This window comes from Hydra vulgaris, chromosome 04, assembly GCF_038396675.1.
Source record: "Hydra vulgaris chromosome 04, alternate assembly HydraT2T_AEP".
NCBI lineage: Eukaryota > Metazoa > Cnidaria > Hydrozoa > Anthoathecata > Hydridae > Hydra > Hydra vulgaris.
Genome location: NC_088923.1, coordinates 31892301 through 31920000, shown reverse-complemented (window position 1 = coordinate 31920000; position 27700 = coordinate 31892301). Strand labels below are relative to the sequence as shown.

General features: G+C 25.3%; 1 protein-coding gene and 1 long non-coding RNA gene across 8 annotated transcripts in view; both read right to left on the bottom strand.

The window, feature by feature from the left end:
• Window positions 1-17614, bottom strand: part of LOC100212617 (meckelin) — a 40941-nt gene extending 23327 nt beyond the window's left edge. For both annotated transcript variants that reach the window (XM_065796085.1, XM_065796084.1), the window contains exons 1-3: window positions 16942-17614; window positions 12348-12737; window positions 9260-9825 (exon numbers count right to left, since the gene is read on the bottom strand). In XM_065796085.1, coding sequence (XP_065652157.1) covers window positions 9260-9825; window positions 12348-12737; window positions 16942-17470 — 1485 coding nt within the window. In that variant the 5' untranslated portion in view covers window positions 17471-17614. The remainder of the gene's footprint in view (window positions 1-9259; window positions 9826-12347; window positions 12738-16941) is intronic.
• Window positions 17615-18512: 898 nt separating this feature from the next.
• On the bottom strand, window positions 18513-26832 carry LOC136079760 (uncharacterized). 6 transcript variants are annotated; one of them, XR_010638182.1, is made up of 5 exons: window positions 26576-26832; window positions 20424-20545; window positions 20232-20347; window positions 19055-19142; window positions 18513-18776 (listed from the first exon to the last, which is right to left on the bottom strand). It is a non-coding gene; the product is annotated as an uncharacterized LOC136079760 (long non-coding RNA). The 6 variants fall into 6 exon arrangements; XR_010638184.1 differs by having other exon boundaries at window positions 26584-26832; XR_010638183.1 differs by lacking the exon at window positions 26576-26832 and adding an exon at window positions 21144-21225.
• Window positions 26833-27700: the final 868 nt, after the last annotated feature.

Below are 27700 nucleotides of genomic sequence, written 5' to 3'. Positions count from 1 at the left end.
CAAGTCCAAATAGCAAGAGGGAAAAAAACTAAAAAAATTTTGTAAAAGACCTGTATATGTTTTTTTGTGATAAACTGAAATCGAAAACGAATTGGATTTTTTAATAAGTACATCTAAAAAAGCAATCTGGTTATCTTGTTCTTTTTCCATATAATTGATTTATTAATTGCAAAAATCTGGCCAACTATGATTCTTTTGAGATTTTGAATAATGCTTCAACCAAACACAAATTAAAGATAAAAAAAGTCCTCCACATTAAATGGGAAAGTCCCTCACTTAATAAACAAACTTTACATTATGCTATAAACTTATCTATTTAATTTTACTGTCTGTTTTTTTGTTTTTGTTTTTGTTTTGACAGTTGGTTATTTTGATTGGTTATTTACCAAGTTATTTTGTAATAAATATATTGGTTTATTATTATGTATTTTTTGTCCGTTAATATTTCTCTGTAAAGACTTCTATTTTTTAATATTTATTTCAGAGTTTTTTATTATTGTAAAATAATCTTTTGAAAATGTAAATAAATTTTACGAAACATGTCAAGAATAAAAAATATCGTGTTATTTTAAAAAATAAAATATACATACACACAGGCCCTAGACATTTCAAACCTGGGTGAAAAAATTATTTCAGCACCTTAACAAAATAATTTTTAAATTTTGTAATGTATTTTAATACAATTTTTGTATTAAAATACATAAGATAATATTAGCGGTTAGACGCCCAGCATAATAAGGACGCATATTTTAAAAATAAAACCATGTACAATTATACAAGTTAATGACTGTGTTTTTATTTCAAATACTGTTAACTTATATCTATATTTTTAGGAAAATCTGGATCGAATCATGATTAAATAACACACTTTGAAATTAATATTGAAAACTCTTTTACTCTTTTTTTTGCTTTTTAATTTTTATTATTATTATGTCATCTTATGACAGAGTTGTATCCAATTTATTTTTAACATGTATGTCCGATAGACATTCTTAAACCTTTTGTATTATTGTGGCTCTATAATCATTTTTTAAAATCAATTTTGGTTTACTTAAAAGTTGTTCATCTTCGACACCTTTGTGACAGATATTGGCATTACATTAAAAAATTCAAACTAAAATGCATATAGATTGGAAAATAGGCTATAGACCCATTGAGTATATTTGGTTGGTAAAGCATAAAGTGTTTACAGAAGAAAAATAAATACTACTTTGAAATAGATAGTAAGCTTTTTAAAAATAAATACTACTTTGAAACTCATAGTATGCTTCTTGAATAGCAAAAAGTACATATGTCTAAAAGCTGATTTTGCTGATTCAAAGTCAAACCAAGAGAAACCCAAACTACTTGTTTTAAGCAATAACCAAACTGATTTAGATAATGTGAAATAGTGGTATGGCAACACCCAAGAGTACTCTCCAAGCAGAGTGCAATTTAATGTTGCAGCATGTGAAACAGAGTTGAATAATTGGTTAAATTCTAACTCTAGAGGATGTCCAGACCTGACTTGAACTTTTAACTCCAGAGAATGTCCAGACCTGAGTCTATCTTCTAAATAGTAGTTATTTTCATCAAAATGTTCCAATTTGATTTTGTAGCATGACACAGAGGACTCAGCTATTTTAAAACTAACATTTGGAGCAACTTCTCTAGGAGAATGGCTCATTTGGTATTCATATATCAGACAATGCCTAATAATATTCTTTTTCTTTCATTTTTTAAAATAATTAATAGCACTAAATAAAAGCTTGAAACATATCTGTAGCACACATAAAACATATATGTAGTAAACATAAAACATATGTAGTACAGATGAAACATATATGTAGTACACATGCATATCTATAAATATGTGCATAAAATATTAAAAAGTGTCTAATTATTTTTGCACAATGATTTCAATTTAAAGTAGTGTTAGGCATTCATTTGTTAACTTTTTAAACAAAGTTACTGGTTTCTGAATTAATTCCAGAATAATTATTAAAAAAAAAGACCGATATTGTATATCAAGATATTATAGCAGAAAATTTTGACATTTATTTTGATAATGTTACTAAAGAGACTGTCCCAAAAGTATATCAAACAAAACTTTTTCTAGATGACAATTTTTTTTTGTATATACAAATAACTGAGTGTGCACATTTTGAATTATTCATAAATTTTCCTAAAATTTTTGCACAATGTTGTTTTTCATAAATTCAAGTAGAAAAAAATTAGGGAAATATTTCTTTTAACAAAATTGTTTTGCAAATTGAATAAAGGTATTTAATTACTTCATTGCCAAAAAATTTGCTTTTTTTTCAGTATTTTAAAAACATATAAATTTGCATGACATTATATATCCTGTCTTTTTAATGTTTATTTTAAAAATACAAATTTGCACGAGGTTCTATGACCTGACCATATTTTATAGCCTTAGTTTCAAATCTAGCAATTAGTGTAAACAATTTTAATAACAACACAAAAACAAAATGGCAGTTTTTGAATATAAGTTCAGTTTACAGAAATTATGATTAATATTTGTTGTTGATATCAAAACTCAAACAATTGGGTAACTATAATGCATCAAACAAAAAATGTTAAAATAATTCAATGTAACAGTCGCGAAAATTTATTCTTTTATACACAAAACAAAAGAAACTTATCAGACTATATTAGGATCCCTTAAATTTCGTCATATCCATCATGAACTGTAAAACTTAAACTTCCATCAAGAACTATAAAATTCAAATTTCCGCCATGAACTATAAAATTTAAATTTTCATGACGAAATATAAAATTTAAATTTCGTTACCATCATGAACTATAAAAATCTTTCTTTTTAACTCTAATGATTTGAAATAAAAAATTTTTTTATTTACCACACTGCATATAAAGAAGAGGCATATAAAGAAAAGAAAAGGCATACAAAGATACATATATATACACATACGCACACATATAAAAATCTGGAAACTTTTTTCCTAAAAATATCTGGAAAAAATTCAGAAAATATTTATTATATACATATTAAAAAATATCAGCATAAATCCAGAAATAAAAATGCATTTTGTGTAACTAAGAATATCTCTTGTGTTTAAAAGAAATTCATTATTGTACGCACAAATTGTTACATTATTTATTGTGTTATTATAAACTAATTATTTAAAATAAAATATAATATTAACATTATGCACATATTATTAACAATATTTGCATTCGAAAAATGTTAAAATTTAATTTTTCAATTTAGTAAAATAGCAGTTGTTATGTTACAATGATAGAGATATGAGTTGCAGCTGGATAGGTTGCAAGTTTAAATTCTCTTTAGAACTTATATCTTTTAATTTTATCTAAAAAAAAAGTTTTATTTAGAAGTAATTTAATGTTTTTTAACTATTATTGTTGTTTATGTTTTTTATTCAAAGTTTTATAGTGTATTATATGTACATCAATATGTACATAAAATGTTACAATCACTGCAGAGTGTGCATACATCAACTGACTGTTACAATCATAGTCACAGCAGAGTGTGCATACATCAACTGACTAAAATAGGGATAGACGCAGTGGAGCATATATACACTGAGGGTTTTGGTTTTGGCAGGCAGTTAAAGTTAATTATTAACTTTAATGAATCTTTTAAAAAGTTCATTAAAAACAAACCTTTTATTTATACGTAAATAATTGTTAAAACTTGTTCTTAATAATTAAAATCTATCATAAAAAATACATAGAAATATATTACCATAAAAAAAGTAAACTGTCAAAAAAAAAAAAACATAAAAAAAGAAAAATATATATACTTTTTAAATTAAAACAATTATATAAAAAGTACTTCAACAATTTAAATAAAAAATTTTTTATTGTAAACAATACTTAAAAGTAATCTTTAATTTAATTTAAGCATTTCGCGCAATATTAATATAAAACATAAAACATATCTTATTAGAAAAGATAGAAGTTTAAGTTTATATAAATTCACACTTTTTAAAAATATTTCAAAACATGTAGTTGAAAAAATATATTATATGCGTGGTCAGGAATAGCATGTGATCATATGCCGCTCCTGAGCAAGACTGTAAAATATATCATATCAAGATTTGAAATAAAAAAATTGTTTTTATTGAAAGCTTAAGCTTGGGAACAATATTTAGAATATTTATATTTAGTTACAATAAACTATAAAATTAACTATAAGACTGTTTTGTATTGCATTTTAAATAACAAAAATTTTTAAAACAAAGCAAGCTAACTGTCTAAACTTATCACGTGGTGGCCTTAACTTTTTCAAAACCAGTAAGGAGGTTTTCAAAAGTGTGTTTTTATTAGAAACATAAAAAATTTAAATTTTATATTTAAAACAAATCATTTTATTAAATTTATTTTATTCAAAATTAAAAAATGTTAAAATTACCCAATATAAAGGTACTAAGCAAATTTAGAGTTTTACAACTACTTTACCACACCCCTAATAAACATTCTAAACATTCCAAGTGTACAACAATAACAGAATTTAGAAAACCATCAAAATAGTATTATACTCCGTATAGTATTGGAAGAGTCAACTCGAACGCCTTTAACTTGTAATGCACGAAGCATTGTAGTTGTGCACACAGTAGTCTCTCTATTATCATTAGCATAGATAATATAATTTTTGAATATACTTTTAATTATAAACAGTTTGTATATTTTGTAATTTTTTAATCTGTTTTTAAAGTTACTAAAGTTTAATTTTTTAATGTTTTAGTTAATGAAACATATTCTGTTTTGTAGGTGATGTATTGAAATTGTACCTTGACAAGCTGTTAATTTTATAGCTGAAGATGACCTTATTTTAGATATAAGTAAGCTGTTATTTATTTTTCAGTGTTTTTGTTTTATTTAGATATTCAATCATGTTTTATATGAATCTAACTATTTAGAACAGTGTTATTGTCTGGTGGTGATATTCAGGCTAGATTTTATAAAGTTAAATTTACTTTTAAAGAACCTTTCAAAATTACTTATTAAAAAGTTTACATTACCTTTTTTTTTTTAGTTTCTAATTTAACTTTTTTTTTTTATACAAAATGTTTAAAAATAAATAACAATATTTTGATTGTTATTTTAATTTTATTGCCATAGCTTATCACATATTGTAGGTTTGATAAGATGAATACAAACTTTAAAACTAAAGATAAAGATAAATTCTAATTTATCTTTATCTTTAGTTTTAAAGTTTGTATTCATCTTAATGTAATGAAGTTATACATTTACTTATGGGCTGTTTAAATAAAATGTGTTTGATTTTCTAAGTTGTTGTGAAGTTGCAGTTTGTATTTCTGTCATGGCCATTGACACAGATTTCAAAGTGAGGTGGCGCAATTTCTAAAAAAAGTCTTCTATATCTAGAATAGGCAATAACATTTCCCCTCAATTAAAGGGAAGGGATTATCCTTACCAAGACTGAAGTGGGATAAGTTAGAGTGGGCAGTGGAAAATACTCAACTACATCTACAAATAGAAGAGATATTCAAATGTTTTTAGTTTAAGAAGTATATTTTTATTGATCTATTTTTAAAATTTTGTTTGTAAATGTTTGTAAATAAATTTGTTAAAAAACACTAATTTTTTTTTTCTTTTGATATTAATATAAACTAATATTAGGTTTATAATAAAAAAATTTTGTTGAAAAGTTGAACATTTTGTTTTTAAACTTAACACCATCAAAATTTAAGTCAGCAGAACATGCAAAATATTAAAATGATTTAAGACCTGCTGTGACATTGTTTATGATTCTCTGCGTCAAAAAAATATATTGTCATTTAAGTTTGTGTGAATACTTTAATTCTAGTTAATAACTTTCATAACAATCAACAGTTATCACTGAATTAGGTATTTATAGATATTTAATAAGTACTTACAATAAGAAAGACTTAAAAAATTTTTTCACTGTGTTTTTTTTACTTAAAAAATTACTTTTACTTAAAAAATTTTTTTACTTAAAAAATTAATTTTACTTAAAAAAAATTTTTCACTGTGTATGCTTTTATCGATGTGTCCTTATCTGTTTAAAAGAAAACATTGTTTTTAATTATAAGGATCATAATTATAAAAAAAAAAAAATTAAATTTTACTAAATTCTTTTTTGTTTTTATAACTTTACCTTTATTAACTTGTGATGATAGAGTTATTTTTCATGTTTAACTGAAAATATTGTGTATTAAAAACATTTTAAATTTAGTTGTTATTCTATTTCTTTAGTTCTACTTTGGTGCTCTACCGACTATCATATGTTTACTTTGTCTACTGTTAAAATATGGTTTTAACTTAGTAAACTTTTTTTATTATTTTAAATAAAAATTTAAAAAAATAGTTTACTATACTGATCATTAGCTAATAGTTTAAAAAGAGATTAGTTTGTTGCAATCAAGGTAAAAATAATTTTATTTTCTGGTCAAATTACAAAATTTGTTTGCACTGATAGCTATTAATTTTTGTTATTTTAGTGTAATAGCTAATTGTCTTTGCAACAAATGTCTAGACTTTTCTTCTTTTCTTACAGATTTTTATTTTTTTTAACAAAGCTCTTGAAAAAACATCAGCAACAGGTAAATTGGTTCACAGTGTTAATCTTTAAAAATTTCACTTTTTTTATCATTTTAGACATATCTTACAATGTTTTTTCAGCATTTTGCAGAAGAAATAGAGGGCCCACATCCCACAATAATTTTTTTCTTTACAATTTGTCCACGGCTGTTTTAATATTTTAAAAATTTATATGCAATAAAATAAAAAATTAATTATAATGATCGTTTAAAATATATGCATTTTGTGTAAATTAAATATGTACTTTTTATGATAAATTTAAACATTTGAAACATAATCTTATGAAAAAAATCTTTCATAAGATTATTTTTTTTAAAAATACTTTAAATTATGAATAAGTTTAATTAAATCTTCCATTTCCAATAGAATGATTTAATAGATTTATTTTTTTTGTTTCTATTTTTACAAAAAATTGTTCAAAATTTTTTTTTTAAACTGGACTTACTAATGAAATGATTAAAAATTACTATTTTAAAAAGACTACGTTATTATTAAAAATTTTTATTTTTTTGTAATTTTCTCAAAAAAAAGCTTATACTATTTAAAAATATTAAATTTTTTCATTTCAATAATTTAATTTCACTTTTTAAATAAACAACAATTTAAATAAAATTTGCTGATTTATTAAACAATCATTAGAAGTAATTTGCAAAAGCAATTTGCATAACTTTAATAAAACTTTTCAAAAGATTAGTTTTAAAGTAATTTATTTCAAACGTGATTAAAAGCATAACAAAAAATAAACTTCGCTTCGAGTTTGAGTTTTTTGAGTTTTATTTTAAAGCTTATATACTTTCTTTTTCGTAAAGAATTGTTTTCTTTTTCAGTTTTTTTTTAAATTTTTTTCAAACTTAAAAAAACTTAAAAACGCTAAGCTAAACTGTTTAACTTACCGTTTCTTAATTTCATTTCTGAAATGTTTAAATCATATAAAAGATCTAAACAGTCATGGTAAAGTAGTTAACAAAAAAAATCATTTGCATGGTCAGTAATAGTGTTCCTGTCCACGCCTGGCCATGCCTGTCCCAGCCTGATGAAAATTTAGTTAAATTTTTTTTGTAAATATACTTTTCTTTACATATTTTGTTTGGTTATTATGTATAAATAAATTGATTTCCAGTTAATACATGTGGTATATTTTTTCCTTTTTTTAATTTGGTTACTTTTTTAAAATAAATCAGATGATGTGTTTGTTCAATATAGACATACAATTTAAAACTATTGAAAATGTTTTGTTAATTAGTTAATAAATGTGTAAATAAAAATAACTTTAATTTTACAAAGCTATTAGGCATTTTTTTGAAACCGCAACCCGTAATGATTCATATTTTATCTATGTGAACCAAAGTCTATGCAAATATCTAACACAGAGTGTCTGCTAGATTATGGAATTCAGAAATCTGCAAAAAAATCAGGTAACCAGAGAAATTAGGTTAAATTTTTGAAAAATCAGGAAAAATGGCTCTTCAACAAACCTATGTAATTTAAGTAAGCTTTATATTGTACACGTAATATAAAATTTTATTCAGCAAATAGTTTTATAAATTTATCTTAATACTTCAAATGCGGGTTGTATAATTTTTTTAAAAAGAATTCAAGTCTGGTTTTTCTGTTGAGTTTTAGTAACTTTAAATTAAATCAGGCAAAACAGGTAGTGAAACAGGAAAATTTCAGGGAAATCCAGCTTAAAATATCAGAAGACACCCTGTAACATGTAAACTTCAAGTTATGTAAATTATTAAACATTATATCAACTATTACAGACTTACTTTTACTTGAAAATTTTATTGCGGCAATGTCTCCTTAATATTGATTTATAGCATTTATATTATATGAATAAAGTTTAATAAATAAGTTGTTTATTAAACAGTATTAAAAGATGATATTATAGCATGCTAAAGTGGTTAAAGTGCTTCGTTTGGATTCAAACCCTTTCGTTTACACACTTAACTTTTTTTTTAAATCTTTTTAAATTTTCTAGAATACAAAGTAAAACTATATTATATACTATAATAAACAATAGGGAAAGAATTTTTTTTAACAACTTTTTTAAAAAACATTAAAAAGCTTAAAAACTTCTAAAAACATGATAACAATGTTAAAAATTTGTTGAGCATATGTATTGATAGAGATACTTAAGTTATTAATGTGCTTAGTAATAATTCTGCACATTAAAGAGACAACTTTTTACTTATAGAAAAAAGACTTTACATGCAAACTTGATTATTCTTTAAAATTAACAGGCTGCAGATCTGAAAAATAAGCTAAAGATCTGAAAAAGAAACTTATTGAAGAAAAAATAATCTCCTGCCCCCGTTTTTTTTTATTGTTATTAAATATTGAACATTAATTGTTAACCCAAAACAAAGATTTTTGAATTTTTCTCCTTTTTATAAATATAAAGTTTAAAATTTTTTAAAGTTATTTATAATAGAAAATATTTTTTATAGCTTTAAAAAGTAAAAAATAAGCATAGTTTTTCTATATGCATATAGTTATTTCTCTATCTCTTACTTTACTAAAAAATATATTGAAATAAGGATTAAGTATAGAAAAGGTCGTGTGGATTCCCAAGACCCGCATTTTACGGGTCATGACAGGTAGTATATATTAATCATTTTTATTTGTCATTATTTCATTGAGGTTATAATATATAAAAAAATGAAAATTAATTAATAAAAATATCTACCTTAATATTCTCAATGATATTAAGTGCATTCATTTCATATAGAACATTAAACTCTTGTGCTAATTCTGAGTTACTGTCTGTAAACTGAACATCTGTGTATTTTATGTGCAAAACAGGAGGAAATATGAGACCATCTCCTCTCAACATAAAATGTAATTGCAGTGAGCTTGCATAACGAAAATAATCTGGGTTTTTATCTGGATTTGTTAAACCACTTAAATTATCAAGCAGGAAAAATCTTCTTGTCATTTTCCAATTGTTTGAACTGCCTTGATTAATGAACTGATTTCCAGAGAGTATGTTAGCCACAAGAACAGGCACAGGATACAAAAATAAATTGTCAATTAGCATATACAAGTCATAAAAAACCATCTCTTCTTTTTTTTTATCTGAAGATATGCTTAATTTACACTGAGACTTGTATGTTGTTGGAAATGTAAATGCAACGGTATTAAAAGACGTGGATTTTGAATTTTGACATATATTTAAAAACCCTACATCTGTGGTGATTCCAAGAAACTTTCCACTAGCAGAAAATTTTACAGCAACAAATTGCATTAACTGACCTAAACTTAGCATAAAACAACTCATCATAATTAGCTTTATTAATATATTTATATTACAATTCAAAATTTATATTACAAAAATTGCAAAAATTTGCAATTTTTTTTTACATAAATTAATACACGATGAAGTACTAAGTACTATCGGAATAAACAACAATTTAGATTGCAGTAATATAAATTGCTTATTTTAGATATTTTTGGGAGATTTTTAAACAAAATTTCAAAACTAGTGTTTTTTGTGCAAAACTAATTTTTAAATTTTGCATATTGTTTTAAAGAAATATTTAAATTGCCTCATTTTCATTTTATAGTTGTATACAAAATTTATAAATATAGAATGAAAAAATAATAAATAATTAATAAATACCATATTAATACTTCACATCATATTAGTGCTTTTTTAATACATAGTATTTTTTTAAAGAAACAAAAATTGTTACATAATAAATTGACTTACTACATAAACATTGTTGAGGGAAAAAAAATTAAACACTTCAAAATAAAATAAAATTCTTATCAAAGAAAGACTATAAAAATATAAACGGTTTTGCGCTGCAAACAGTACGGTCAATGCAGCAGATGGCAAAGGACTTTTACATGTCAAAGAGAACAATGAGAAACCTCATAGAATGTGATGTTGGGGGTAGATCTATAACCAGAACAGCTTGGCCGTTACTGATGTAACAGCTGAGTAAATCATTAAGAGGAGGTGATATAAGCTGATAAGACCTTTTTCATATTAAAATCAGCTTTAGTAGTCCACCTTACTAATATATTTTTTTATCAATATCTAGCCATGTCATAACCACTTAAAGATGTTTATTATTTGTATATATACTAGATATTTATATTTTATAGCTAAATTTTTTTTTTTTTACAAAATCAGATAAGATCTCAAGTCATATTCTCTGAATTTAAAGTCAAAATTCTGCCCTAGATATATTTATATATGAGATATATTTCCAAAAAAACTTTCCTCTGTATTTTCTGGATTCTTTCTCCTGTTTAGAACAGTAACAATAAATGGTGTTTTAGTGTTTGCTGAACATGGCATAATGATTATTATTTCTGGAATCATGCTCGGTTATCTTTTTACCATTAAATATAAATAACAAATTATATAAATTAAATAAACAAATTTTTTCTTTTTTTTTTTCAAAAAAATTAATTTAGAATACCTGAAAAAGTTTGATAACTTAAAAAACTTATTTTCTAAATTGATAGATTGCTTTTTTACGTATTTTTTATTCAAACTTTATGTTTTTATAAAGTTAGTTTCTTATTTTATCTTACTGCTTAAACAATATCTTAATACTTGTTTAAATATTAAAAAATAATAAAAAGTGGCTTGGCTGAAATGGCTTAAACAAGGATATATATATAAACCACTACAGTTGGTGAGCTTTCTAACTTTATTTTATCTTTAAAATGATTTCAGAAATCGTAAATAACGTGTTAAAAACTGCTCTCTCAATGCTAAAACTTGGTAACACAAACCTTAATTTTGGGTTTGATAAAGCATAGCCAGGGCCGGGGTTATGGCCAGGGCTGCCTAAATCTTGACAAACCCTATAAATAAAGTATTTCATCTTGGATTAAATTCACATTGTGTTTATAAACACATATAGATGAATATATATATATATATATATATATATATATATATATATATATATATATATATATATATATATATATATATATATATATATATATATATATATATATATAACTATATACATATTTATATAATTATATATATATAAAATTATATATAATTATATATAAATACTTATACATGTACATGTATGCTATATGCCTATATGTATAAACATTACATGTATATACATATAAGCATACAGCATATATGTATATACATATATATATTTATATATAATTTATATATAATTATATAAGTATATATATATAAATAATTATATAATTATATAAGTATATAATTATATAAGTATATATATAAATAAAGTATATAATTATATAAGTATATATACAAATACTTATAGATATGTATATACATATAGGCGTATAGCGTACATATATATATACACACACACACATATAAATATATATAATTTTCAAATAAATAAATTTTTTTTTTTTAATTTTTTAATTTGAAAGTTATTACTAAATTAGTGCTACTTAGACCATATATATATAAATATATATATAACAATTATAATAATAATAATAATAATAATAATAATAATAATAATAAAAGATCCGACCCTCAGCAAACAACACCTGCTAGAATTTTTTAACCAGGGTTGGGTTTGTAAAAAATCTCCTATTTGGCCAGAGCTGAAACCAAATATGGTCACTTCCTAATTTAGTGGGAGATTTAGCTCAGTACTTCCTGCTTACAAAGCAACCGCTCTACTACTACAGGATTTAAACTTTGTGATATTTATTATAATACTATTAATAAAACTATATTTTTAATAAATACACATTTATACTATAAATAATAATAATAACAATGATGAAAAAGTGAAAAACAAAATTACCTCGTGAAAAAATTGTTTTTATATCTGTTGCACTTAAAATTTCATTAGGTGTGACAGTAGTGTAATAAAGCCATGGCATAGTGGCTGGCCAATCAAGATTGCCATTAAACTCACCTTTGTACTCCCTTTGAAGTTTTAAGAATTCTTTACATGGGTCTGTAGAAACAGTTAGCAAATTATCGAAATTATCTGTATTATACATATGAAGCACACAAAGATTTCCTAATAGCTGACAGGCTGTAAAATTTTGGTAACTATTACATAATGCTTGTGCAACACGCATATTTCTTTGCAAAAAGACATAATTAAGTGGATAAATTGATGGTATGCTGTTGATAAATGGAGTGGTCTGAGAAGACAAACACTTTCCTCCTTCATTTATCACACTACCTGGAAATAAATGAACAAGGTTTTACGCAACAGTATGTCAGTATAATAAAACTTTTAGTTCTAAATCATAAAACTAATTATATCATTTTCTAAAAATGCTTATATATTTATAATTTGCATCTCACAATTAGCTTCAACTTTTTTTTAATGTAATAAATAATAATAATGTTCAATTTAATAAAAAAAATTGTACCTGATTATTTTTATAAAAATTTGTACCTAACTATTTTTAAAAAAGCTGGTACCTAAATATATGTACCATTTTTGGATTAAGGAAATCAAAATTGATATATGATATATAGATGATAAAACAATTTTTGTAAGTTTATAATGACTTGTATGAAAAGCAGTTTACCTTGAGTTGCCTAAAAACTATGATTCTGAAACTTATTTAGTTCTATATGTAACAAACTTCATATTGCAACAAAGTTTTGTAATAGAGAAACAATTTAAAAAAATTATAAAAATAAAAATTAAATAAAAATTAGGAAATAACTAAAAATACTATAACTATAAGAATAATTAACTTTTTAATTAGTTTAATAAAAATTGATTCAAAGTTTTTTTTGGTCTAAAGTTTACCTGTTAATTTATAATACTTATTGTCTTCATACAATCTCACTGATGTTGATGTATTGTCTTAACGTAATAATACTTCAGTAATCACACTGATGTTGTATTGTCTTTGTGTAATAGTTGATGGAATTTTTATCACTAATATTAAGTTTGTTAATGGAACCCAACACACATTATTTCTTGAAGGCCAATAAAATAACCTTAAAGGGTAACATGGATACATAAATCTTACATGAAAATCATTATTTTAAAAACTGATTTTCTTAACTAGTCCAATATCAGGCTTGGACAGGTATAGTGTATGATTGCACACTGAAACTGACTATACTAATAATTTTATTTTCCTTTTTAATTGATCTTTTCTACAGCTTTTATTTTACGCAAAGGCTTTAAATAAAATAAAAAATTTTTCTGAAAATCTTAAATCTATTGATTTTTTTTTTAAAGTAACTTTAAAAAAAAAATCAAAAGATTATTTTTTTAAAGTTACTTTAAATTATGAATAAGTTAAATTAAATCTTCCCGTTGCAATGGAATGATTAATTTGCTTTTTTTTACAAAGAATTTTTCAAAACCTTATTTTCTAAACTTGACTTACATATCAAAGCATGAAATGATCAAAAATTACTTCTTTAAAAATTTTATTTTTAAAAAAGATTTTTTTTATCCTTAATACAAGGGGAATACTTTCCCACCCACAACTAGCTTATTAAGACCCCCTCCCATTTATTAATTTTTATTTGTTATAGACAAAAAATTAATATCTCAAAACTAAAAAAAAAAATTTCACTGAAAATTGGCCTTTAAAATTAGAAAATAATAATTTCAGTCGATACACACAAAAAGCTTCTGTTTTTTAAAATAGTAAATTTTGATTTGTCGCAAATAAGCTTTTGGTTTATTTCTCACCAAAGTATAAAACTTATACTACCATATTAAATCCTCTTGAAATTAAGATGAAACAGCTGTTAAAAAATGCACATTTGACCGCAAGTCATGCTAGAATTAAATAGTTTTGTAAATGTGTTTTGTAAATAATATTAGTTTGGATTTAATTAAAATAAATTTTTAATTAAATTAAAATAAATAAATTAAAATTTTTTATAAAAAATACTTATATTGTAACATGGTGTCAGATCGAGAGTTTTCACGAACTGAGCGAGATAAGACAGTTTAGAAAAAAAAAAATCCCCCCTCACCCTTTTAATAACCCCTCCTCCCCTGCCCTCTTTTGTATTAAAGACTCAAGAGTACATATGTAAGGCTAGCAATTAAAGTTTGTTTTTTTACAGTCACACTGATATCATAACAGGATGATTAACCATGACTTGTTTCAAAAAAGACCATTTACATTTTATAGCAAAGTCTTATGTTGGTAGCATATATATATTTAAAGTGCTTACAATTTCTATTTCCTAAGAAATATTGCTTTAACATATTCAATAGTTAAATTTACAAAAAAACATTTCATCTTTCATCAAATTGAAGACTCTTTAACTTAAAACCTTAGACATTTATGAACAGCCCTTGGAATTAGGGTCGGCATTCAGCAATGTCAACCTAACTGCTGACCTAAAAGTGTTTGAGGTCAGCAAAAAATGGCCGACCTCATTTCTATGTTTTATGGTAAAACCTTTGTACCAAACTTTTGTAACCAACCTTAAAAGGGTTGTATAAATGAGGCCTTTTCTCTAACATTTTGTATAGTTTTGAGAAACAATTTTGCCAAGTTTCACGCTGGTATAACTTAAACTATTTTGGCCTCTTAGGGGTTGTCCATAAATTACGTCACACTTTAGGGGGGAGGGGGGTTAAGCGATATTGTGACAATTTGTTACAAGGGGGAGGGGGGGAGGGTCTCGATTTTGTAAAGCAACATTTTTTTTTCTTTTAAGTACTAGGGAGGAGGTACAAAATTAATGCATTATTTTTTGGGGGAGAGGGAGGTCAATAAAGTGTTACAGATGAATTACGAGAAGGGGGATGGGAGGGTGTCAAAAAATGTCAAAAACTATGTGACATAATTTATGGACAACCCCTTATTCCCTCCACTATAATGCAATGTTATGCTATCATTTTTAGAAACTCTTCTTGCCATAGTGATAACAATCAGATGCTTGTCATTCCTTAATCAATTGGGTTAAATTAATTTAATCCCTCATATACTGATTTGGTAAAATTATATAAATTTTCAAAGTATTTGATAGCTCTTTAATACAAGGTGATACCTACTTTCTTGAACTTATGCAGCAAGATTCTCAGGCAAAATATTTATATGTAAAGCAAATGTTAATATTGCTAATATTTTAGAAAATATAAATAAATTCAAAGATTTTCTATTTAAAAGAAGTCTTTTAAAAGAATAAAATTTACACACAGTCCTTCTTCACCTGCTGTGCAACAATGAGATACATTTTTCAGTTTTAATTGTTTGATCCATCAGTGGAAAAAGAAAATGGAACTCTAGCTTTAAAACCATTGAAAACCAACTCAATAGAAAATAGGTACCAAACCTTGATAACTGACAATATTTAATGATTTGGATCATCCACAAGATATTTTTTTTACAATTTCTGAATCATCAAAAGTTTGTTTCATTAATTAATTTAGATTTTAATAGGATTGGGGCATCTATAAAGTATGTACACAGTAAAACCACTGATTTAGGACACCTGCCCCTCTTGTACATACCTGTAAGCTTCAAACGACCCCTTCCCTGTTGGAGTACATATGCCTTATTTTTTACCAAATCAACCCCCTTTCCTTCTTTAACGCAAAATTTTTCAATTTTTTTAGAGAATAAGAGATTGTCTAACACCCACACACACCCTTGTACATATTAGTATATTTTTAAGTAACTCCTTCCCCTATACTTGCATACGTAATTTATGAAACACCCTTTTAGCAATGTCTCTCCAATGTAAAAACCAGACACACGATTTAAAATACATAGTTGTATACAATATGTATAGAATTGTATTTATGTATACAAATTATCAAAATATGTAATAATCATATCATCTATTCATTATAACGAACCTTTGTTTGGACAAATTATGCTCTATATATTGAGTCCAGTACTCAATTAAATTTTGATACATTGCTACACACTTGCAAAACAATTAAGATACATTCTTTCACACAAAATAAAATCAAGTGAAAGCCGAGTTTAAGGTCATGGTTAGGATCATAGCTGCTCAGGCTCAGGCAAAGTTAGAGTCAGATTAACCTAATCAAAATATGGTCAAGCCAGGTTCTAGGCTTTAAGAAACAGATAAGTTTTTGGATTAATCCTTATTTATAAAACCTAGGAAGAAAATTAAAATAGTTAAATCAATTAAATTTTAAAAATAGTATTATAATATTTTAATGTGTCTTTAAACAGTAATCCTACAGTTAGGCGGCCTAAAATAGTTTTACTTTTTTGCTTGTTGTGTTTTCGTCAGCGGAAGCTTTTTACACGTAATTAATATTTATCAGAATAATAATAGAAAAAAAATTGCTGTCCATGCCAAACCCTCAGTCGATGTTGATGAAGCCAATAATAATTCCTTATGTTTAAAAAGTCTCCACTGACTAGAGTGCAACAAGAAAAAAAATGAAACAATTTTATGTTACTTTTAGATACCTTGCACAGTAACACCAACGGGACATTGACAAGAACCACCTGTGATATCAAGAACACTTTGATCACATCTCTTACAAAAAGTTTGATAAGTGCTTGCTATTTGAGTGTCATTTTGACAAGTTAAGCATTGCTGTCTTGAACCTAATTCTCCGTTTAACTGACGATCAATTGCTACTGTCTGGCCTAAACAAGCATTACATGTTTTAGTAAGCATATTGAAATCTGCATCAGTTGGGCAATTAATGCACGACCACCCATCTGAAGATTGCACTTGCAAATCATCACATTGAGTACACTGAACCTGTAAACCACCATTATTTTTAATAAACCGAAAACCATTGGCACAAACGCATGACAAGCCATCTTGACTCCTTATTTGATTAGCATCACAACTAATGCAACGAAGAGATGAAAATTGAAAATACTGACCGACTTGACATTTTGAAGGGTCAGTGAACGGTATAAAAAATGTTTCAACTAACAATAAAGAAGTAGTAACTAAATATAGCAACACTTGCCAGGAGAACATTTATTGTTCTATTTATTTATTAAAATAGTTATTTCTAATAATCTGTTTCATAACATACCTACATTTAGGTACAAAAAAATTATCTATATCTTGTGCCTGATTGCAAGCGCGCGCAAAAAAATTCTTTTTAATTTTTTTATTATTATTATTTTTTTTTGTTGCGACGGAACTTAAATTTAAAATGACAAGGGCCACTTGTGTAAGTTTTTAATACAGTTATTATTTTTATTATTATTATCATTATTATTGTTATTAATATTATTATTATACTCTCTTTTTTATACTCGATAAGAGCTGGGTGCAGCGCCGTTAAGTTAAGAGTTTTATTTACAATAGTTTAATTTACCGATCTTTCTTCCGCTCCTCCGTCGTTGTATAGTTTTTTTATATTATGTATTTTTTATGTTATGAATTTTTTTTGTGTGTAATTTTTATTATTTTGTAAGTTCAGCTACATGTTTTTCTCTTCTATTTTTTATTGAGTCCAGTTTTAATTTAGTAAGAAGAGAGGCTGAATGAGTATCTCGATTTGCTCTGCAAATAATTCGTGAAGCAATTTTTTTAACTACGTCTATGATTCATCAAATAAAATGAGGACCAAAGGTAAGATGCCAACCAAGACCCAGTATACTCGCCATGCTTGGCCCACCATCGGCATCATTACTGGCTCACCATCGGCCAACAAGCATGGTCCATTCCAAGTCTTGCTCACCGTTAAAGGTATGGTCCATGCATGACAGCCGTTCTTCGAACGGCGTTTAGCCGATGCTTTGCCATTGCCTTTTTTTAATGCTACTTTTGGTTCATTTTGTTTGTTTTTAACGTTTATTGCTATTTTTATAGATAACCAATACTTTAATAAACGCGAGATTTTAACTCAGAGACTTTTGGGAGACAAATGCAAGATTTTAACTTAAAGATTTTAAAGTAAAACAAGTCAGGAAGAAAAAGGTGAAGCGGGGTGATGTTTGCCTACCTAAAAAAGTCGCATGGGTGATATAAAATGGAATGTGGGATATTTTAAACTATAAATACACAGTCATTTTAGCGATACATTTTATATTATCAAACATTTTAATTTCAATAAAATTGCCTAGCAATACAATACATATAAAGGTTAGCGAACAGTTAAACTTCTACCAGCATTTCAATTTGATGCTTGCATGTACTAACGTTTGATACTTTTCCATATCCATACTTTTCTGCCTGTCAAGCTGATAGGTTTAGTAATTATAACCAAGTCACTCAAAATTAGCCAAAAGTGAAGAAATCGTAAAATAAGTATAAAATTGTAACCAAAATATAGCTAAAAGTAAAGTAATTGCAAAATAAACTAAAAAAGTAAGTAATAAGATTAAATCAGAAAGTAATAGATTTATCTCTTCTACATTAATTAATACATATTTTTACATATTATAAGGAATACAAATAAAAAATAAAAAAATAAAGTATAAAAACAAAAAAACTCATCAAGTGTATAAATATATACTTGATGAGTTTTTTGTTGTTGTTTTTTTTTATTTTATATATCAATTTCTATATTAATGAAATTTCTTGGGATGCAATATAAAAAGAATATCTTACGTTGTTTATCCAATAAATCAGAACTCATTGACTCCATGATAACATTAGATAATCGCGTCATTTTCGAAAAAATACTCTCAATGAAATACTACATATAAAAATTATAAAAATATATTAAGTTTCTTGGACTACCATATAAAAGATAAAAGAAAAATCTTGCGTTGTTTATCCAATATTTCATAACTCATTGACTCCATAATAACATTAGATAATTGTGTTGTTTCAAAAAATACCATCAATGAATTACTACGTATGAAAATTATTAAAACATGTTCCAATTATCTTAAAACTATAAACACATTGTGATCTACACAAATGTAACTAAAAAAATTCTGTATTTTAATAAAAGATTTCAATACATTAAACACGTTTAACATGCAAAGGAATAAAGGAAAAGCATAAAGGAAGATCATCATTACTATTTGATGTCTTCATGTGCTAATGCTTGATACTACTCGACCTCCGATGTTACTGCAATCTTTTTCTCCTGACAATGTGTCAGGTGATTTAAAAGTCATTTAAACAGTTTTGCACCTAATTTCTAATAATAAATAGATATTAAAGCACTAAACTTACATTAAAAAGTAGCAATATATTTATATATTATACTTATCTTATACTTATATTTATATATTAACTTATCTATAGATTAAAAAACTAACTCACATTATTGTGTTATCTTCATTTTACCTTTTTACATTATTAGTTTTTTTCGTTCTTGATTACATTGTTAAGCTAACATCATTGTTCAATCTAATTCTAACAATTAACTCAATCACATCGCTTTTTATGCATGTTAAAATATTTAAAAAAACAGAACAAATGATAATAATGATGATGAGAATAATTATGATTTTACACTTATTGGTATAAATAAAAGGCAACGTTTAATCTACCTATGATTTAAACCCAGTCACGCAAAATGAATGTCAGGTCAAACTCGTAAAATAAGTTTATAATTGTAACTAAAATAAATAAAAATAAGTGAAGTAAACGAAGGAATAAAATATAAAATAAACTGTAAAAATGAGTATAAACTATAAAATCCAATACTCTGTAATGCTTGACTAATACAATAAAAAAATTGTAACAAAAAAAACATATTTCAAGAAAAATATATAAAAGATCAAAGAAAAGTTAAGATAACTAAAAAAACCATCAAGTATTTTTAGCTTACACTTTTAAGGCACGTTCTGCTCAACCACCATTTGTCAGGAACTTGCATTAGCCATCACTTTATGGACCTCTCAACATCTGTATTACTTGCTCCTTTTTCATGTTTTTGAACTGCAACTGTTAAATTTAAAATAAGATATTTAGATGTGGTCCATTTAATTACCACAAAACAATTGCCTATTAATTTTCTTACTGTTGATTATGCCAGGAACTTGTTTTAACTACAAGGGAGTACTGCTACATTGACTATCTTATAGCCTGCTGCTACAAGGAAGTGCCGCAACATCGACTTAAGGTTTGGTTGGGGCAGACCGCCTATTAAATAATAAAAAATTATAAAAAGTATATTAAAATATTCTTTATATTTATATTAAAAAGTCACCACTTTGAGCAAGTCTCACAACAAGCGAAAAAATAAAGTTATTTTATGCCACTTAACAGCAGATTTACCCATTTATGACATAATATATATCTGTATTCATTATATTTAATATTATATTTATGTATATATATATAATTATATAAATACTTAAATATAATTATACTTTATATCATTTACTTATACTATAAATGATATAAATATAAAACAAACAATATAAAGTATAAATGATTTGAGATCTTTAAATCATACTATTAGTATAACATTAACAAGTCATAGGTTATACCTCGTTGAAATATAACATTTGCATAAGTATAAATGATTTGAGATGGTCAAAAAACATTTCCTTACTTTTAAAATAAAACCAAATATTATGATATTATGTAATAAGTAAAATAAAGTATAAAATTTTTAAAATAAAATATATGTTCCACTACAATTTGTTTTACGATAAAAGATCTCTTATCATTGGTTAATGAATTCCAATAAAATTATAACAAAAAGAAATCAATAAAAAGTAATAAGGAAACTGACATTTGTTAAAAAGTTAAAGATTTTTATCTTTATTTATTTTTTAATTCTTTACTAACTTTTTAACTCTTTAAGATTTTATTTTGAAATTCTTTATAAAAATAACGCATGCGCAAACTCAATTTTTTTTTTCAATTACAAACCAAATCAAATCAAATCAAAATCAAATCAATATATTTTCACTTTAATAATAACTGTATATATATACAATCGTGCGGGACATTTACAAACAGTTATAAACTGATGACGCGTAAAGACCTATGATGGTATAAATATAGCATAATAATAATGATAATAATAATAAGTAATAAAAAATAAATAAAAATAAATAGTAAAAATAACAGTGATAAATAGTAATAATAATATTAAATAGGGTAATATAATAAGTACTATCTATATATTTTACTATAAATAGGTATATATTTTACTATATATTTATCTATATATATTATAGTGATTATCATAAGGATAATGCAAAAAAAAAATAAAAATAAAAAAAAAAATATATAAAAATTATAACAATATCAATAACAAAAAATATAACAATAAAAAGAAGGAAATAAAGGAAGTAGAGTCAAAGAAGTAGAAGTCATAGGAGTTTTGTTGTGATCCAGCATTTTTCAAGCATAGAAAAATTGAATATGAATTAAAGTAAAAGAAAAAAAAAAAAAAAAAAAAAAAAATTGTTATAGAGAATTAAGCGGGACGATTGCATAGAAAATAGTTTATTGTTTATTTATTACATGTTATATGGTTTAGTAGTGCCACAAATTTTAGAGCCATATAACTTTACAGGATGATGAAAATGAGGGTACTTGATTGTGACTAAATGAACATTTATATATTGTTATGTTTTATTTTTAGTTTTATGTTTTTATCTCTATTTTATTTTTTATTTATGAGTTTTATATTTTTATTTCTATTTTATGGGTTTTATATTTTTATTTCTATTTTATGGGTTTTATATTTTTATTTTTATTTTTGGTTTTATATTTTTATTCTTATTTTTATTTTTATTTATGAGTTATTTTCATTTATTTTTATGTTACTTTTATTATATTAAAAATTTAGTTATAGAGAATAACTAGGGGGTGATTGCATAACTGATAGTTCATTGATAATTTTTACTGAAGATAAAGTTTTTTACATGGGTTATAAAGGCATTTCTATTTGATATTTTGGAGAATATTTTTTTAGTTTCAACAGGAAGAGAGTTCCAACATAGAATTGATTGATACTTGATTGACTTTATGCCATACTTGTGTGTTTGTTTTAAAGGCATAGAAAGACTACAATAAGATACAGACCTAAGTTTATAACTATGAACATCATTTGTGAATTTAAAATAGCTAGTGAAGCAGCTAGGCGTATTATGGTGGACAATGTCCAATACAAGAACACAGTTTGATAAGTAGATAAGTTCGTCAAGCTTTAAAATTTTAGAAAGATTATACAGTATGTCAGAACTAAAACTGTTAGGTTGAAAGTGAATTATTCTTAAAGATTTATTCTGGAGATTTATAAGGTTTTTTTTATAAATGGATGGACTTTGCCCCCATATCTGACAACCATAGCGTAGGTGGGAGTTAAAAATAGCATGCCAAATATTCACAAGGGTTTCGTAATTCACAAAATGCCTTATTTTGGTAAGCATTCCATTTGCTCGACTTAATTTGTTTGACATGGACTTAATTTGTTGAATGAACAAAAGATTTTCATCTAATAATATGCCCAGATATTTTATTTTATCTACAATATTTAGTTTTTGACCACTAATTCTAAAATTAAGTTTTTTGGTAATTTTTTTGCCTTGAGGTTTAAATAGAACTAATTCAGTTTTTTTGACATTCAAAGATATTTTGTTTGATCGCAGCCATTGAACCAGTGATGCCAGGTCATAATTTAGGTACTTATTTAGCTTTTTTAAAGACTTATCTACAATCAGAAGGTTAGTGTCATCAGCAAAATGATACACCTTTGAGTATTTAATACAAGTGTTTAAATCATTAATGTAGATAAGGAAAAGAAGCGGACCCAAAGTTGAACCCTGAGGAACACCTATAGATGTAAACTTAGTAGTGGATGAGATATTACCAATAGTAACACTTTGTGGACGATGGTTTAGATATGACTTAAACCAGTTCAGTGCAATTCCCCTTACACCATAATGATACAGTTTTGATAATAAAATTTCATGGTTGACAGTATCAAAAGCTTTTTGCAGGTCAACAAATACTCCACCAGCAAATTGCTTTTGATCCAAAGCCTCACGTATGGTTTCAGTTATATCTATGAGTGCTTGGTTAGTAGAGTGTTTCTTTCGGAATCCAAATTGCAGACTATATAAGCTATCTGATAGATTTAAAAAATTGAGCAGCCTGTTATACATAAATTTTTCAATTAGTTTACCTATATTTGAGAGTAAGGATATAGGCCGATAGTTACATGGATCTTGTTTACAGCCGCTTTTAAAAATTGGAACAACTTCTGCAACTTTAAATAAGTCAGGGAATATCCCTGATTGAAAAGATTGATTTATTATAATACTCAAGGGGAAGCTCAATTCTTGAGATGCTAAGGTCATTATTTTTGAAGGAATGCTATTGGGACCGGTGCTTTTTTTTGGATTCAAGAGGGAAATATAGTCATTTACTTCTTGAGGAGTAACTGGAGATATAAAAAAAGTATCAGGATTTTGATTTTTCAAATAGTGGCTGAAGTGAAATCTAGGAGGTATAATTTCTTTAGAAAGTTTATCTGCAATTGAAGAGAAGTAATCATTAAAAGTGTTTGCAATTATTTTCTTGTTAGTTATAGTTTTATTATTGATATTTAAACTATCTATATTATTGTTGATCTTTGATTTAATATAAATAATACTCCTTATTCCTTTCCAGGTATTTTTAAGGTTATTTAAGTTTTCATTAAAGTAGGTTGAATAATATGATTTTTTTGAGTATCGCAGTAGGTTACTAATTTGATTTCTGTAATATTTGAATTTTTGAAAGTATTGTAGCTTTAAATTCTCATTTTTACATTTTATAAACTTCTTGTGCAACTTATTTTTAATTTGTATTGACATAATGATTCCTTTAGTAATCCATGGCTTTGATAAAGATTTATTAGCTTTTTTAGTTGACATTTTAAAAGGGGTGTGATTATCAAGTAATCTTTTAAGTGCATCCAAAAACTTTGAAGTAGAGTTATTAACACAGTAGTTTAAATGGTTTATTGAAAGCCAATCAGTTTCTTTAAGGTCTTTTAAAAAACTTTTTTCATCAAAATTTTTAAAACATCTACGATATAATTTGGGATGAGACTGTTTTAAGTTCTTGGATGGGAAGGATATGAACTGAACAAGATGGTCAGCAAGACATACTGTTAGGTTGCCTGATTTAGTATTTGGAGTGTGAAAGTTTACAAATATATTATCTATGAGAGTCTTTGATTTTGGGGTAATTCTGGTTGGTTGAGTAATTAATGGGAAGAGGGAGAAAGAGCACATAAGATCTAGAAAGTTAGAAACATCATTGCAGGAGTCATATTTTAAAAGATTAATGTTAAAGTCTCCTAAAAGAACTATATTTTTATTCTCTAGTGATAACTTGTCAAGTAAGGTTTGTATATAAGTGATATTAAACTCACTAGTGCTCATACATGGGTGGCGATAAATGCAACCTACAATAATATTTTTTTCTGATGGCAGTAAAATTTCAATAAAGGTTGATTCTAGTTCTTTGTTGTTCTGGATTATGAGGTCAGATCTTAAGTTATAATTTAATTCAGATTTTATGTATATAATAGTTCCTCCTTTATTAGAATGTGAATCAGTATGTTCAAAGACATAGCCATTTAAAGCAATATCAGTTCTAAGTGTTATGTTACGATTTAAGCGAGTTTCAGATATAGCAATGATATTAGGTTTATTATTCATAAGGGAAAGCAGAAGTTTTAGATCATCAAGGTAATATGTCAGGGATGATATATTTACATGTAAATAGGTTTTTGAATCAATACTAATAGCTTTGTTATACTCTGTTGTATCATAGTATTTACAATTAATATTATCATTGTCAAGTTTATTTTGAAAAAGATTATTTAGGTTAGATGAAGTGTCATAAAATAAATTATGAGTAGAAGTGTTTGCACCATTTATAGTGACCTTAAAATCCTTATCTGTAAGGGAAGAGTATGGTAGAGTGTTATTTAAGCAATTAAAACAGTACCAATAGCCAGTTTCAGTCATCAAAGAGTTGTAGAATTTTTTATCAACATTATTACACCTAATGTGGATCCACTTATTGCAAGAGTCACACTGTATAGCTTTTTGATTGCATGTCACGGTTTTATAACAAACACCACAAGGAGATTTAACAACCATATTATTCACTTCAGCATTTAGGATAATGAAGATGAGAAAAGGGTACTTGGTTGAACTAAATTTATATTTGTATTTTTATTAGGTTTTTATTTCTATTTTTAATTTTGAGTTTTATATTTTAATTTAAGAGTTATATTTTTATTTATGACTTTTATACTTTTATTTTATACAAGTTTTATTTTATTATTGGTATCAAATTTTAGTCTATATTTTAATTACAGATACTAGTGAACCCTATGCAATACTGTGTGTGAGATTTTGATGAAAAGTGAGAACGTGACAATATTTTAAAAGTAAAGTATGTAACCCTTTTGAAACTTATATATTCAAACAGAAATAATGTATTAAATAATTGTGGTATAAAATATAGTAACTTATAAGAATCAGATAATGATAAATAATATAATAGATATAATATAAATACTATATAAGCATTATGATACTGTATAAATAATCTTTATATTTAAATAATAAGTCTAAAGATTAAAGAGTAAAGTATAACTATAAGTATATAAGTTTAAAATATAAATAAGATTTATAATATAACTATACTACTATAGTATAAATATAAGTGATATAGTAAGGTAAATAAGATAAATATAAGTGATAAAATAAGATATAAATGACAAGATAAAACTTATATATACATATAAATATATACATACATATCTACACACACATATATATACATACATATACATATAAATATATCCATACATAAGTATGCACATATATATAATCATAAAACATGCAATCAAAATATATACATATAATATAGATAATTTATATACTATGGAGTAATATATAGATCAAATTATGAGTATTTTAATAGAAGTAATAAAAGTTAATAATGAACAACAGTAAAAATTTAAAACTGGAGTAATTTTCAATGAACGGTATCTTGACTAATTGAAGGAAATTATTTATCGCCACAAGATTCTCTTTAACTGATTGAAAATGACTTGAGAAAAAGGAGAACCACTGTAATGAGTTTGTTGTGAAACAGTTGAATAAGTAAATAAAATTTGAATAAAGTAAATAAACAAAGTAATACTGCTTTACGTCAAAACAATACTTTACGCCAAAGTGCAGAACAGCCAGTCTGATTTGAAACAAAATAATAATGTAACTCTCTTAGCTTTATGTAATCTCACTTCAGCGAATCAGTTTTAAAATCAAAGTCAAGCATCCAAAGCAATCACTGCACTATTTAGAATATTAAGGGTAAATAATAAACATAAAATATTAAAAATTTAATTTTTATCATTCTAGTCCGAAATCGAGCGACCTGCCGCCATTTTTTTTTCCCGTCGAAAAAACATGGTTTATTATGATGCAAGTACGCATTTTTCACTGTATAAGTGCATATATTTGCATGTATAAACTGTTTAAATGCATATATTTGAATATTTATGCTTAAAAAATAGGGAAAATTTTTAGCATAAAAGAGTATTTTTATTAAATTTTTTACTTTTTTATTAAAATATTTAACAAACTTAATAACAAAGTATAATAAATTATTTTTATTTAATAATAATCTCTAAGCAATTTAAGTTATGTTAATATAGATAAGGTTCTTCTGACTTACTAAATATTTACAGTTAAATAACTTTTCGAAAGGAATAGTATTAGGACTGGAACATCTTCAGCACTTAAACTAATGAAGGAAACTGTTCTAAAAGCAGTTCTATACTATTTTTGCAGGTTGCTCATCATTTGTGTGGTGCTTTTGTGACAAAATTATTTTGCACAACTTATATTAAAAAATTGTGCAAATCTTGCATTAAAACTATTTTAAAAATTAGCAACTTTTGTTTGTGAACGCCAATTATTCAAAATGATGCTTCTGGGAGTTCACAAATGCTTTAATTGGAATATAACATCAAGAGCAAGAAACCACAAAAAAAACATTTTAGGTAAATGAACATGTGAAATTTTACGGAAAAATTTTTGGGAATTATTTTCCTTTTTATTTCTGATACAGCATACATAGTGCAGTAGAAATAAAAAGCTAAATAAATAATCCAAATAATGACTTAATAAGCCAGCCTTTAAGGATACTGTGTTAGCCTAATCAATCGATTGTTGTTCCCCATTTATTTATATATATATATATATATATATATATATATATATATATATATATATATATATATATATATATATATATATACATATA